This window comes from Cajanus cajan, chromosome 2 (genome assembly GCF_000230855.2).
Source record: "Cajanus cajan strain Asha chromosome 2, NIPB_CcT2T_4, whole genome shotgun sequence".
NCBI lineage: Eukaryota > Viridiplantae > Streptophyta > Magnoliopsida > Fabales > Fabaceae > Cajanus > Cajanus cajan.
Window position 1 is genome coordinate 74,403,115 of NC_138518.1, and position 13,967 is coordinate 74,417,081.

Sequence of the window (13,967 nt, forward strand, 5' to 3'; positions counted from 1 at the left end):
AATTTTTTTTCTTCTAATATTAGTAGCTAAAACATGTTTGAAATATTTTAAAAAGAAGATAGAGATGCAAGAGCATTTCATTTTATTTATTTTTTATTAAGATGAAACATTAGTGTCGACTATATTGACTCTAGTTCTAAAATTTATTAGTTTGAACTGGACAATTTTACAATATATTATATTTGATTTTCAAAAAATATTATTTAGTATCAGTTAGACCAAAACTAACAATTCTACTTTTTTAAACATTAATAGAGTCGGTCATCACAAATTGGAAACAATTTTAAAATATATTAAAATTGATTTTAAAAAAAGCATTTTAGTGACAGTTCAGTATTGGCCGAGGACTCACAATACCAATATTGAGTATTTAGGTGAATGTTAAGTAATCAATGCTAATTTAAGCTTTTCTTGTAATATAACGAGTTATTTTATAATATTTTTTATTCTAAAATTATATTCAACGATACATATTTAGTATTTTGAGAGATAAAAATATATTCAACGATACATATTTAGTATTTTGAGAGATTGAATTATATCGTTAATTAATTTTTAATTAAATATTTATTTTTATATTATGACATCGTAAACAATTTTACACTGAGCACCGATTCAAAATATCCTAAATTTGACTTTTTAAATGATTACACAGAGTATATCAATGTGTTTAATGTATTCAATGCATTTAAATTTAGGATTAAATAATAATATAAAAACTTTAATGTATTCAATGAATTTCAATTAATTTATTTTATATATAAATAATTATAAATTTTTCATTTAATGATAATTAATAATAATTAATTATGTCTTTATATAAAAATAATAATTCAATTTTAATTCAATTTTTATTTATTATATTATTTATTTATTAAATATTAATAATTTATTTTAAATTATTAATAAATAAAAATATTTTTTTTATTATAATATAAATTATTTATCATAAATTTAAGATATAATTTATATGTTAAAAATATTTATGTTTACTATGTTTAATGTATATTTTATTATAAATTTTAATTTTATATAATAAAAATATTTGTGGATTACACAAGATAAAATACTAGTATTTGTATATTTAAAAAATTAAAATAGGCATTTTTTCAATAAAAAAATATTTAATTTTAGGGTAAACTCAAATTTTATATATTAAACACGAACTATTATTTAATGTGAAAATATTTTTAGTAATTTTCTCCAACAAGAGAATTTTTTTATATAAATTTTATGTAATTTGATTTTAATTTTTCATAATTAATTATGAACTAAATTTTAATATTTTAAAATAAATTAATAATAAAAAATAATATTATACTATAATAAATATAATTTATATATTTAAATTTTTTAATTATTACACAATTTAATAATTTTATATAAAAATAATAATTTTATCGATTATTGTATTAGAATTTTTTTTTACTCATCTCATATATATAAAATTTTATAATAATCTAAAATTATTTGATACCTAATTCATATAAATTAAAACTTACAATATATATACTTTTTAAAATACATTAAAATATAATTATTGATAATTTATAATTTTAACATCCAAATTAATATAATAAAATTATTATTCGACGACTAGATAAAAAAATTTCAATTTTTATAGAAAATTATTAAATGATATTATAGTTATAAAGTTATATTAATGTAATTTGATCCCTCTATATATATAAAGAAATCAAATGACACTAACATAAATTTTATCATTATTCTAATTAATAACTTTATATTAAATGTGAATTTTTTTAAATTTATTGTTAAATTAAAAAAAATTATCCTAAATTTATATATATATATAATTTTATATTAATTCAATATAAATCAAAATTAACGTAATATATATGTTTATAATATACAAAAATATGAACTATTTGATAACTTACAAATTGTAGTTTAATTCGAACCAAATTTAATTTGACATGAATATACAAGGTGGTATGATATTTCATTTCATTGACTAAAAAATTCACAAAATTTACATTTAATATAAATTTATTGAGTGGTATAATATTTGATAAAAATTATATTTGTGTCATTTGATTTCTCCTCATATACATATTCTCTGAAAATTGATTAAATATCAGATAAATTATGTTTACCATAAAATATATACTTTTTGACTGATAAAATAAAAATATGTCCGTTAATTTTAACCAAAAAAAAAACTATGAAACTAAAATTAATAAAATTGCGTCCGGTTAGTTGTATGGAATTGACGGACCTCATCTAATACAGGTATGGATTATTCTAAGATTAAGGGTATATCTTACTAATTGTTGGATGTGTTATTTTCACAAAGTAAAAGACAATTCATTATGTACAAAGTGCATAATTTAGCAGCTATTTATGTTAACTCGAACAAAATTTTGAGTTCACATGCAGCTAAACAATGAAACATTCTTTTTAAGCTTACAATTAATTACTCTTTTTGAAAAATATTCGAAATTAGATTTTTTTTGCAATTATTAATTATAGAAAATATATAAACTAGATATTTTTTTTGTTTTTCAACAAATTGAAGATGCGTATGTGTTTAGTATTAGTATGATTAAAGTTTAAAAAAGAAAGAAATGCAAGCCAAAATTTTCATAGACCAATTTTACAAAATTGGAAAAATACTAAAACACTTCCCTAATACACATAATAATTAACAATGACAAAGAGTTGAAAATTCAATATTAGAAACGTTGAACCTGTCTAGAGTGTGTATAAATAAAGAAGTGTGGAGATATCATATCATACCCCAAACCTTTACAAAGATCCCCTTTTCTAATCTCTTGTTCTTGTTTTTTTTTTTTTGTTTTTTGGTAATTATTTGTGTGAAGCAGGTGAAGGAATCATGGGTCGTCGTAAGATAGAGATTAAGGAAGTGAAGGATCCGAACACAAAGCAAGTTACATTTTCGAAGCGTCGAACAGGTTTATTTAGAAAAGCAAATGAATTATCCATCTTGTGTGGAATAGAAATTGCTATTATTGTGTTCTCTCCTGGTAACAAGCCTTACTCTTTTGGGCACCCAAGTGTTGATGCTGTGACGGCTAAGTTTCTTCAACAAGAGCCTAAATCAAATAATGAAGTTGGTCATGACATTGACATGGAAACACTCAACAAACAACTATTTGATGTTCAAGCTCAAATCCGTAAGGAACAAAAGAAGGCCGCGAAGCTTGATGCACGCATGAAACAACATAAGGTCACCCAACTCTCTCACCAACAATTGAAAGATTCATTTTCAGAACTTCAATACAATGTGAAGGACTATATTGATGCCATCGAGGTCTCAGAATGTATGATGCTCCTCGCTAAAGAACCCGTAGTTGGCATAAAAAAACAAGTTTCAAAGAAAAAATGAAACAATTCATGCTCACTGCCATCAAAATTATGTTCAGATTTTAATTTCCTTGACCCTAAAATCTTGTTGCCCCTAGCTATCTATGATTTTCTGTTCGTTGAATTTCAAAATGTTACAAGGCACCAAAAATAAACTCTTTAATTATTGTCTCAGATGTTGTTATTATATTTGTGCAGGAATTTGATGTTTTTTAAGTAATGCTTTGGATTTAAATCCGATCCTTTTGAATAAATTCACTTCCTTTAGATTATTTAGGATCTAACATGGTTTTTTGGTACTGAGAGATCGTATTATCCATTTATTTTTAACACGTATTGAATCAGTAGCGGAAGAATGCAGTATTGATTTCGGTCAAAAGTGTATCAAGAAAACCTTTAAAAATAAAATCTATATTTATTAAAGGACTACACTGCTAGAACTTCTCTTATTACATATGACTTTTCCTGTGAATTTTTCACAAAAATTCGTAAGAAATGTTGTTCCTACAAATTTTTCTACGAAATTTTATCTACAAGTAATACCTTTATAGATAATATATTTTTGCAAATTTTAAAATTTGCAAGAAATTTTTCTGCGAAATTTCTTGCGAAAAAAATTCGTAGAAAAGTTTCTTGCAAAAAAAAAATTGCAAGAAAGTTTCCTGCGAATTTTTGCGCAATAAATTCTGTAAGAATATTTTTTACCAAAAAAATTAAAGAAATTACTACAAATTCTATCAATAATTCTTCAACTTTCAAATGCTCACAATGAATTCATTCGAAGCATTTGTTTCTGCATCTCCAACATGTGATACATAATCTTTTAAACTCTAAGATTGTAGATTATAAATCTAACACTCAAACATACAAATCAACTTGTAAGGTAAGTGTTGCTTCAATTTATATACTCTTTAATTGTTTTATTTTCAATCGATGCGAGACTTGAATTTTTTTAAAATACTAAACTTATAAATTTAAATCTATTTTTTTTATTTTTCCTGCAGATTAAAATTGCCAGGAAAATTCGCAGAAAAAGTTACATGCAAAATTTTTCTATAATTTAGTAAACATTACTTGCGAAATTTTTTTATGATCATTAAAATTGTAGCAAAATTTGCAAAAATTTCTTGTAAATTATTTTTCATAAAAAAATTTGTAAGAAATATCTGTAAGTTATTTTTCGTAAATAAATTTGTAAATTTTTTTTGTGAAATTATTATTGTAAGAAAATTCGCAAAAAATTTTTGCGAATATTTTTTTGTAAAAAAATTTGCAAAAAAATGACATTTTTCTAGTAGTGCTAAAAGATGAACCATTAGAGTTAGCTTAATAATCGAGAGAAAATGTTAAAATAAAAATAAGAGAACTTAAATTTTATCATCCGTCACGTCTTTGTAATCTTGTCTATAGATTAAAAAAATTAAAAAAAAAACTTTTTTGTACAATTTGTTTTCTTACTTAAAAGAAGTTCTTCAAATCCTAATATAACTAAACAAGAGTTACTTGTAATATATTTGGGAAAATTATATATTTGTTCACTTGTAATATTCAATTCTTGGTTCCCTAAATTTTAGTGTAGTGATTTTAGTCTTTTAATTTCATAAAATTTATAATTTTGTTTACAATGTGACATTTTTTGTGTGTCTCTAATGGATAATCTTAAAAGGTGCAAACTTAAATCATATAGCATTTTTTTTTTTTGTAACGAAGAAAGATTATATTATCTAAAGTTAGAATAAACCATTAATTTTTAAAAAATTTCTAATAGAATTGATAATTACATTTAATATAATTGTGAATTCTAAGTTTTAGTTTTTACTATGTTACTCCTATTTTTTTTCTTCTTTTTGCATTTTTGGTGTCTATCCATGTACATGTTATTATTAGATAATCTCAAGTCATATCATATTAAATTTAATATGATCGGTCTTTTTGTATGCGAGATATAAGAATCAAACTTATTATCAAAGAGTTTATATGTGATGGATATTATCTGAAATAGAATAATTATAAATTACTATTTAGTATTGATTTAGTGGACACTAACAATTTTTTTTTTAACACTAGTAGTGTCACCGTAACTGACACGAACATTTTTTTTTTCAAACATTAGTAGTGTTAGTTATGGTGAACACATACTATTTTTCTCCTGAAAAATAATTAAAAATTTGATAAAAAAATATTTTAGTGACGATTTAGCATTAACTGATTGATGCAATCTACCGTAGATTTTAGGTTGACGCTAAGTGATTGATGTTAATTTAAGCTTTTCTTGTAGTGATAATGAGTTATTTGATAATTTTTCATTATAAAAATATATTTAATAATACATATTTTATAGAGTTTAAATTTCATATTTTGTCATTGTAAATAATTTTACACTATAAATCAATTAAAAATATCATAAATATAACTTTTAAAATAATTACATAGAGTATCAACAATCTTACTATATATGACAATTTTTTATTAAATAAAAATATTAAAACCTTAATACTTTTAATGTATTTGAATTAACTTCTTTTATATACAAATTAATATATATAATTTTTTCATTAAATGATAATCAATAATAATTAATTTTTTATAAATAAAATAATAATATTTATATATGAGCTGAGATTCGTTGACACTAAGTATAGGTCTAAAAAGTTATATCAAATCTTATATCTTTAACAATTTTTGGTATAATGAAAATTGGTTAAAATATTTTTTTAGTCTCTATAGTTTACTTACTTTATCTTTTAGTTTTTATAGTTTAAAATAATTATTTTTAGTCTTTATACTTATCTTTTTATTTTTTTGTAATCCTTATAGATTAAGATATATAATTTTTTTAATCTATATATTTATAATTTTTTAATCTTTTTAGTCCTTAATCTTGATTGTTAATTTTTTTGTGTAATGTTTTCTCTTTTATATTGACATGACTAAAATATTAATTTAACTATATGTTTGATATCAAATTTATTTTGTTGAAGTTATTCTAAATTAAGTCTCTTGATATTTTGTTTCTCTTTTGTACTCTCAAATTTCATGCTCATTGTTGAGATACTTTTTTCCCCTTACAAAAGTGAAGACACTTCTATCATGGTAATACAAAATAGTCAACATTATATATATATAAAAAACACAGATAGAGATTAAAAGAATTAAAAAATGTAAGTTTAAGAATTAAAAAGATATATTTTAAATTATAGGAACTAAAATATATTAAAAAAGATAAATATAATAACTAAAAATGTATATTTTAAATTATAAGAATTAAAAAATAAAATAATATGGAGAATTAAATTTTTAGAATTACGTATTGTGTCGATAGATCCTCTCTCTATATATGTTTAGAAAACTAAAATAGGTATTTATTCGATGAAAAATCAGTTTAGAAATAAAAGTATTACAAAGGATAAAAAGTAAAAAAATGAGAAATCACATAATAAAATAAAACACGAACTAATCGACAAAAATAGCTTAATTAAATCGTGCGAATCCTCTTTCAATGGAAACCTTAGTTGGAGACTAATCCACTTTTCTATACTTTACAACCATTGATCTGTAATGAGTTACTAATATTTGAAAGACTAAAAGAATATTTAATTTCCATCGTAAAAATAGTATTATATTTTTATACAATCTAGTTTAATATAATATTGGTGTACTGAATTTTTTATAAATCAAATTAAATATGATTTTCAAAACAATTACCACAAATGTCAACCATCTTTATCATAATAATACTAATAATTTATGTTTTGAATGAAAATATAAAAAAAAATACTATTTTTTGTATACTACCAATATATTTAATTAAATAATTTTACAAATACATAATGATGAAATTTTCATTTAATGATAACCAACCGTCATTAAATATGTCTTTGTATAAAAAAATAATTAATAATCTTCTTATCTTTTGAAAACTAAAATAGGTATTCATTCGATGAAAAATCCTAAAAAATTAGTCTTGGTGGGACTGAGTTGGCAAAAAAATAAAATACTTTGTTATATTATTCAAATTAACCTAATTGAATTAGAATGATATTCTTTTAAAAATCCTACTAAATGAGAATGATATTCTAATCTCAGAAATAAATAACAACATACACACAAAAAAAATATGAGTTGTAAAAAAAATAAAATTGAGACGACATTAATTGACAGAACAATAGTTGGTGCTAAGTGAGGCCAAACAATGAAATATTATTTTTAACCATACAACAATTTCTAAAAAATATAGAAATTAATTTTATTTTTTGTTTTTCAACAAATCGATCTAGCTATGAATATATTTATTTAAAGATCATCCCAAATTCCAAAGTTTCGTTGAACGGAAAAACTATCTTACAAAACTTTCTTATTCAACAGAAAAAAAAAAACACGATAATATAAACATACTATATGTGTTTAATATTATTATCATTAAACTAAAAAAAAAAAAAAGAATGAAATGCCAGCAAAATTTTTCATAGGACCAATTTTTAAAAATTGGAAACACACTAAAACAGTTCCCATATATACTTTATTAACAAAAAGAAAAAGTTGAAAATTCTGTTGAAAGAGTGTGTATAAATAAAGAAGTGTAGAGATATCATATCATACCCTCAAAGATTCCCTCTTTCTAATCTATTGTTCTTGTTTTAGTTTTAGTTTTTGTTTTTTTTAGTAATTATTTGTGTGAAACAGGTGAAGGAATCATGGGTCGTCGCAAGATCGAGATTGCAGAAGTGAAGGATCCGAACACAAAGCAAGTTACATTTTCGAAGCGTAGAAAGGGTTTATTCAAAAAAGCAAATGAATTATCCATCTTGTGCGGAGTAGAAGTTGCTATTGTTGTGTTCTCTCCAGGGAACAAACCTTACTCTTTTGGGCACCCTAGTGTTGATGCTGTTGCGGCCAAATTTCTTGAACCAAATGATGTCCAAGGCAATGGTTCACCCAATATTAATGAAGTTGGTGACATGGAAATGCTGAACCAACAACTATCTAATGTTGAAGCCCAAATACTTGAGCAACAAAAGAAGGCTACGAAGCTTGGTGAAAGATTGAGAAAACATGAAGTCAAACAACTCTCTAAGCCCAGAGAATCGCAGGATTCATTTTCACAGCTTCAGCACAACACAAAGGACTATTTTGATGCAATTGAGGTTTCAGAGTGTTTGATGCTCCTTGCACAACAACCGGTTGTCGGAATAAAGAAACGGGTTTCAAAGAAAAGAAGAAAGAACTGATGCTCAATAGTCAATACCATCACCCCAAAACCTTTGTTGCCCCCATTTATCTTCGCTAAAGTCTCTTGTTTCAGAAAAATAATGTTTTGTTGCCTCAATTTCTAAATATTACAAGGATCCAAAAATAAACTCTTTAATTATCGTCTCAAATGCTATTATATTTTTGCAGGAATTTTGATTGTTTTTAGTAATGTTCTTGGATTTAAATCCCATCCTTTTGAATAAATTCACTTGTTCAGATGATTTAATTAGGATCTAACATTATCTTTTTGGTACTGATCATAAGAGATCGTATTGAATGAGTGAGCAGTGGAAGAATTTAGTTTTCGTTTCGATCAAATAGAGAATCAAGAAAATCCTTAAAAATAAAATCTATACTTGTTAAGGCATATTAGTAAATTTTTGGTGTGATTTTCTTTTCTTTCTTCTAATAAAGAAGTTCTGTTATACAAATCCTGAGATAGCAAAATAAGAATTAGTTTGTACTATATTATTTCTATTTTTTTTCATTTTTTTTTCTATCCAGGTACATGTATATACTGGATAATGTCCCAACTCATGTCACATAACATTTAATATAATCGTTAATTCCAAGTTTTAGTTTTTATTATTTTACTGCTACTTTTTTTGTTGTTGCACTTTTTGTGTTTCAGATACATGTCAATGTTGAATAATCTTAATAGGTGCCAACTCATACCAGCATATCACATTACCCTTCTAAAAGAAAAACACTCTTATCAACATTACAACATTACATTTAATATAATTGTTAATTTCTTTCTCTGACCTCTATTATAATTTTTTTTAATATAAGTAAATTTTAACTAAACTTTTCGGTTGTAGTATTTCTTTTAACATTTATAATAAAAATTATTTAAAAAATGTTATGAAATCAATAAAATTTAATATAAATAACTATTTTTTTTAACGTGTATAAAATTTTTATTTTTATAATAAAGAATAAAGGAAATATAAATTTTTAATTTTTTTATTACATCACTTTTTTTATTATCGAGATACATGTATATATTGGATAATCTAAAAGGGTTGAATTCATATCACATTACATTTAATAAAATTGTTAATTCTATATTTTAGAAATAGAAGTTAATTAGTAATTCCATCGTTAATTATAAAGTCTTTTCAATTAAACTACACTTTTAAAGAAAAGAAAAAATTATATTGACATCCCTTAAAATTTGTTTTAATCAGACAAATCACTCTTTTAGTTTTTGAAAAACAAAAATCTCCCTTAATATTAATTCTATTTAACTTCTTAAATTATAAATAAAACTAAAACATTATTCGGGTAGAAAATAACAAATATTTAATGTGTATGACTTTTCTCATTCATTCATTAATTGGTCTCTCTTCACTATTATCTTTTTTTTTTATATCTCTATTTAAGCAATTTTTTTAGGTTATCTTTTCTTTTTTGGTGGTTTTAATATATATATTTTAGGAAGAAACATACTATTGGGGGCAGACTCACATCCTTAATTAATATAATTGAAATTATTTAAATTTTTTGAACTTAATTGTGGGTAATTAATATTATTGATAGGATTTTTAGATGAGAATAATTAAGGCTAAAAGCTTAATTTGATCCCTCATAATAATTAAAAATTTTAATTTGGTCTCAATTATTTCAATTTAGTCCTCGATAATTTAAAAACACATCAATGTGAGACTTCCGTCCAAATTCCACAAACGCTGTTAAATGTGGACGACATGGATGCCACGTAGATGCATAGGTGGCAAGGTTTCCTCCTCCTTCTTTAATGCATCTAGAACGACCCATTCTGAAATCGTAACGGCTCGTTCTGATTACACTCGTCGTGTGTTAATTCGTCGTGTGTTAATTTTGCATCTGAAACGGTCCATTCTTAAACCATCTGGAACGGCCCATTCCTAAACCATCTAGAACGGCTCATTCCAGATGCAAAATTAACACATGAAATACATATGGGACACTTGCCACGTGGAAAATTATCAAATTTTTGTTTTTTTCCACGTGAAAAATGCCCAAATGACGTTAAAGAAATTTGAACGGAAGTTCGACATTGCAGTAATTTAAATTATTAGGAACCAAATTAAAACCAAAAATTAAAATGAGACTTAAAACTTTAAAATATTATAAGGGACTAAATTAGGTTTTTAGCCAATAATTAATTACTAACTCATCCGTAAATGACATTTCTTTTTATATTTGTACTATATGTCACAATAGAATGAAGCTAAGAGAAGAATTGCATACTAATGGCCTTGTGCACTTTTTTCAACTAGAAAAAAGTTCAAATAGTAAAATAGAACGAGTTTTAACATGTAAATGAACTAACATTATAAAAAAGGTTATATGTGAAAGCTAAATTATAAAATAAGAGATGTGAGTGTCAACTAATAAAATAGAAGGAGGTTGGTGTCATTTTAACAAACCTCAAGGAAGATTATAGCAATTTTCCCTAAAGAAAATTAGCTGATTTAGTTTAAAGCATTAAATTTGTCAATAATTTAAACTATTTTACTAAATTTAACATTCTTTCTTTTTACTTAATCATTTTCACCTAATTAATTAATGTTTGAAAAAGAGATATCTATGTGTCTATTTATCTTCTCTATTCTTATTAAGAAAGAGTTTTTATTCAATTAATTTTAAGCATGTACTATCTTTTGTCTAAAAGAATTGTTAATTGGATAAGAGTATTTTAGAAAAAATATATATATAATTAATGCAACTAAAAATTAGAAGGATGTTTTATTAAAAAGGAGAAGAAAAATATGAAAAATAAAATCTTATATATATAGTAATAAAATTTAAGTAACAAAACTTTTTAATTATATATTCTTTTACACGCTCCTTATAACATTTCTACTAGTTAATATTTATTTAAAAATTATATAAATGAGAAAAATTCATTAAATAATGAAGTTAATTAAATTCATAAAAAAATTGTAATTTATAATAAATTTCTAATTAATAGTAAAACGTTAAATGTGTTTATTTTTTTAATAAAACTAATAAAAAGATATAACGTTCTTACAACTATGTTCTCTTTCCTCAACATTAAAATGATATTGTCTATTTTAAGATTAAAATGTTATAGATTTACTTTTGAATGAAAACCTTATAAACTTATGTTCATCCTCTTATTCTAACGATATGAGACTTTGTTTACGTCACAACAAATACCATGGACCTACTTCCTAAAGAGTGGTAATCTGGATTTGTCTATCTCACTATTAGCCCGTAAGAAACAAGATGAGTGAGCTGACCCGTTTCCTAAAAGTGAGTTGGAAATTTTTGTCAACCCCATTAAGGGGCACATTGGTCCACCCAAACTAAAAAACAAAAAAAAAACACAATTTTTTATTTTTATCATTAATTCAAATTGACAATTTTTTTTTACAGTTGACAAATTTATTTAAATGATAATATCATAAATTTTTCATTTATCTTCAAGATTTCAACACAAGGTAATAAATTACAAATTATTAAAAATCTTTATTTTTTTAATCAATAATCTTTCAAGAACACAAAATTACAAGTCTTTAGCAATCCAACACAAATACTATTAGTCATTCAATAATAAAATAATATTATAACTCAAAGTGATACACACCATAAATTATAAAATAAATAAAAAATAACATTTAACAATTAAATAGATACTAAAATATTTCTGTCACTTAATATATTTGACACTAATTCTTGTTTTATTATTTTAGTAAAAAAAAATAATACAATTTTAGTTATTATATTAAATAATTTTCTCATACATATAGCTTGTCACTTGAAAAATTTATTTTCAAATGTTATAAATAATTCATATTTTTTCATTTTAAAGTTCAGTTAAGTAACTTATAATTTTATAAAAATATATTTTTAAATATTGTAACATATATTTAGAGAGAAATATATCTTTTAATAACTTATAATTTTATAAAATACATTTTATGTTATATGTCAATTTTATATATTTATACTATGTATTTGAAAAAAATATATTTACAAATATTTGCGATTTGGAGTAATTTCTTATTCAATTCCAAATTTGAACCAAATCACGTGATTTTGGAAATTTAAAAAGTAAACCAAATTGTTAATTTATGATTTTTTATTCGCTTTTGATTTTTTGAATTGGATTGTGACTTTTTGTTTAGGTCGGTCTTTATATATAAAAAATTATTATATGTAGTTTTAGAAAACAAAAATAGGTACTTATTCCATGAAGAAAAAAAATAGTACAAAACACAGTCTAGTTCCATTGGTTCGAAATAAAATATTCTGTTATATAATTAAAAAAAACTTAATTTGATTATGTTATTTTGTTTTTAAGAAAAAAAACTTTTCAAAAGGGGTATTACACTTGAGATCTGAGTAGAGGTGACAATGAACTGAACTAACTCAAAAATAGATTGAAACTTAATTCAATAGTTAACTTGTTAAATTTCTTTCACAAATCAAATGAGTTAAACTTAAGCTAAAATTGAGGTCGCGATAAATAAATAAGTTAAACTTGAATTACATATAGTTCATCTTGTTTAGTTCCTAAATTGGCTTGATATATAAATATATAATTTATTTAATTAATTTTTTATTTAATTTTATCTTTTAAAATTTTTAAAAAAATTCAAAACTTAGATATAAATTAAGAAAAATAAAAGAAGTGAATATTTTAAAATTTCATGATTATAAATTTAGTTTTCTATTATTTTATGTAAGGTTTATTTATATAAATTTTAGTTGTAATTATATTTTTTGGAATCATGTCTTGTAACCTTACAAAACTAAAATAAGTTATGTTTTATCTTTAAAAAAAAGTTAAACAATCATTTTATCTAAAATCTATTATTAAATTGAAATTTTTTTAAATGTATAAGATTAAAATAAAAAATTGAGTCTTAATTTATATAATTTAAACTATCGAACTGCTAGTAAATTTAAATCAAGTTGAGTTTGAACTAGAAAAAAAGTCTATGTCAAATTCATATTAAATTATAAATTAAATTAAATATTATCTAGTTAAATCAAGCTAAACCAAACTCAATTCAACTTGACTCATTTTCGGTACATTGAAACACTATTCAATTTATAATTAAGCTAGAAGGGTGTTGCACAAACAAGTCATGTGATATGTTTGATTTATAATTAAGCTCAGAAATCAGAATCCCTTATTGTTAGATTATATCTTCACATACTAGCGAAGTAATTAAGCAGTGATTATATTGCAGTTGAAATGCAAACATGTAGGATGAGTATAATTTCTCCTTATTCAGTGAAAAAAAGAGAGTATACATAGTTTTTGCTTGAAGATTACGACGTAAATTTAGGGAAAAAATTTAAATGGAATATTGAAGTTTTTGTCAAGAAATTATAAACAGTAAGACAAA

The 13,967-nt window shown here is 22.9% G+C and overlaps 2 protein-coding genes across 2 annotated transcripts; both read left to right on the top strand.

The window, feature by feature from the left end:
- The first annotated feature begins 1,966 nt into the window (after positions 1-1,966).
- On the top strand, positions 1,967-3,583 carry LOC109803123 (agamous-like MADS-box protein AGL29). Its single transcript, XM_020364572.3, has one exon. The coding sequence runs from the start codon at positions 2,858-2,860 to the stop codon at positions 3,368-3,370; it is 513 nt and encodes a 170-aa protein (XP_020220161.1). The 5' UTR covers positions 1,967-2,857; the 3' UTR covers positions 3,371-3,583.
- Positions 3,584-7,920: 4,337 nt separating this feature from the next.
- On the top strand, positions 7,921-8,748 carry LOC109804603 (agamous-like MADS-box protein AGL29). Its single transcript, XM_020366456.3, has one exon. The coding sequence runs from the start codon at positions 8,043-8,045 to the stop codon at positions 8,574-8,576; it is 534 nt and encodes a 177-aa protein (XP_020222045.1). The 5' UTR covers positions 7,921-8,042; the 3' UTR covers positions 8,577-8,748.
- The last annotated feature ends 5,219 nt before the right edge of the window (positions 8,749-13,967 follow it).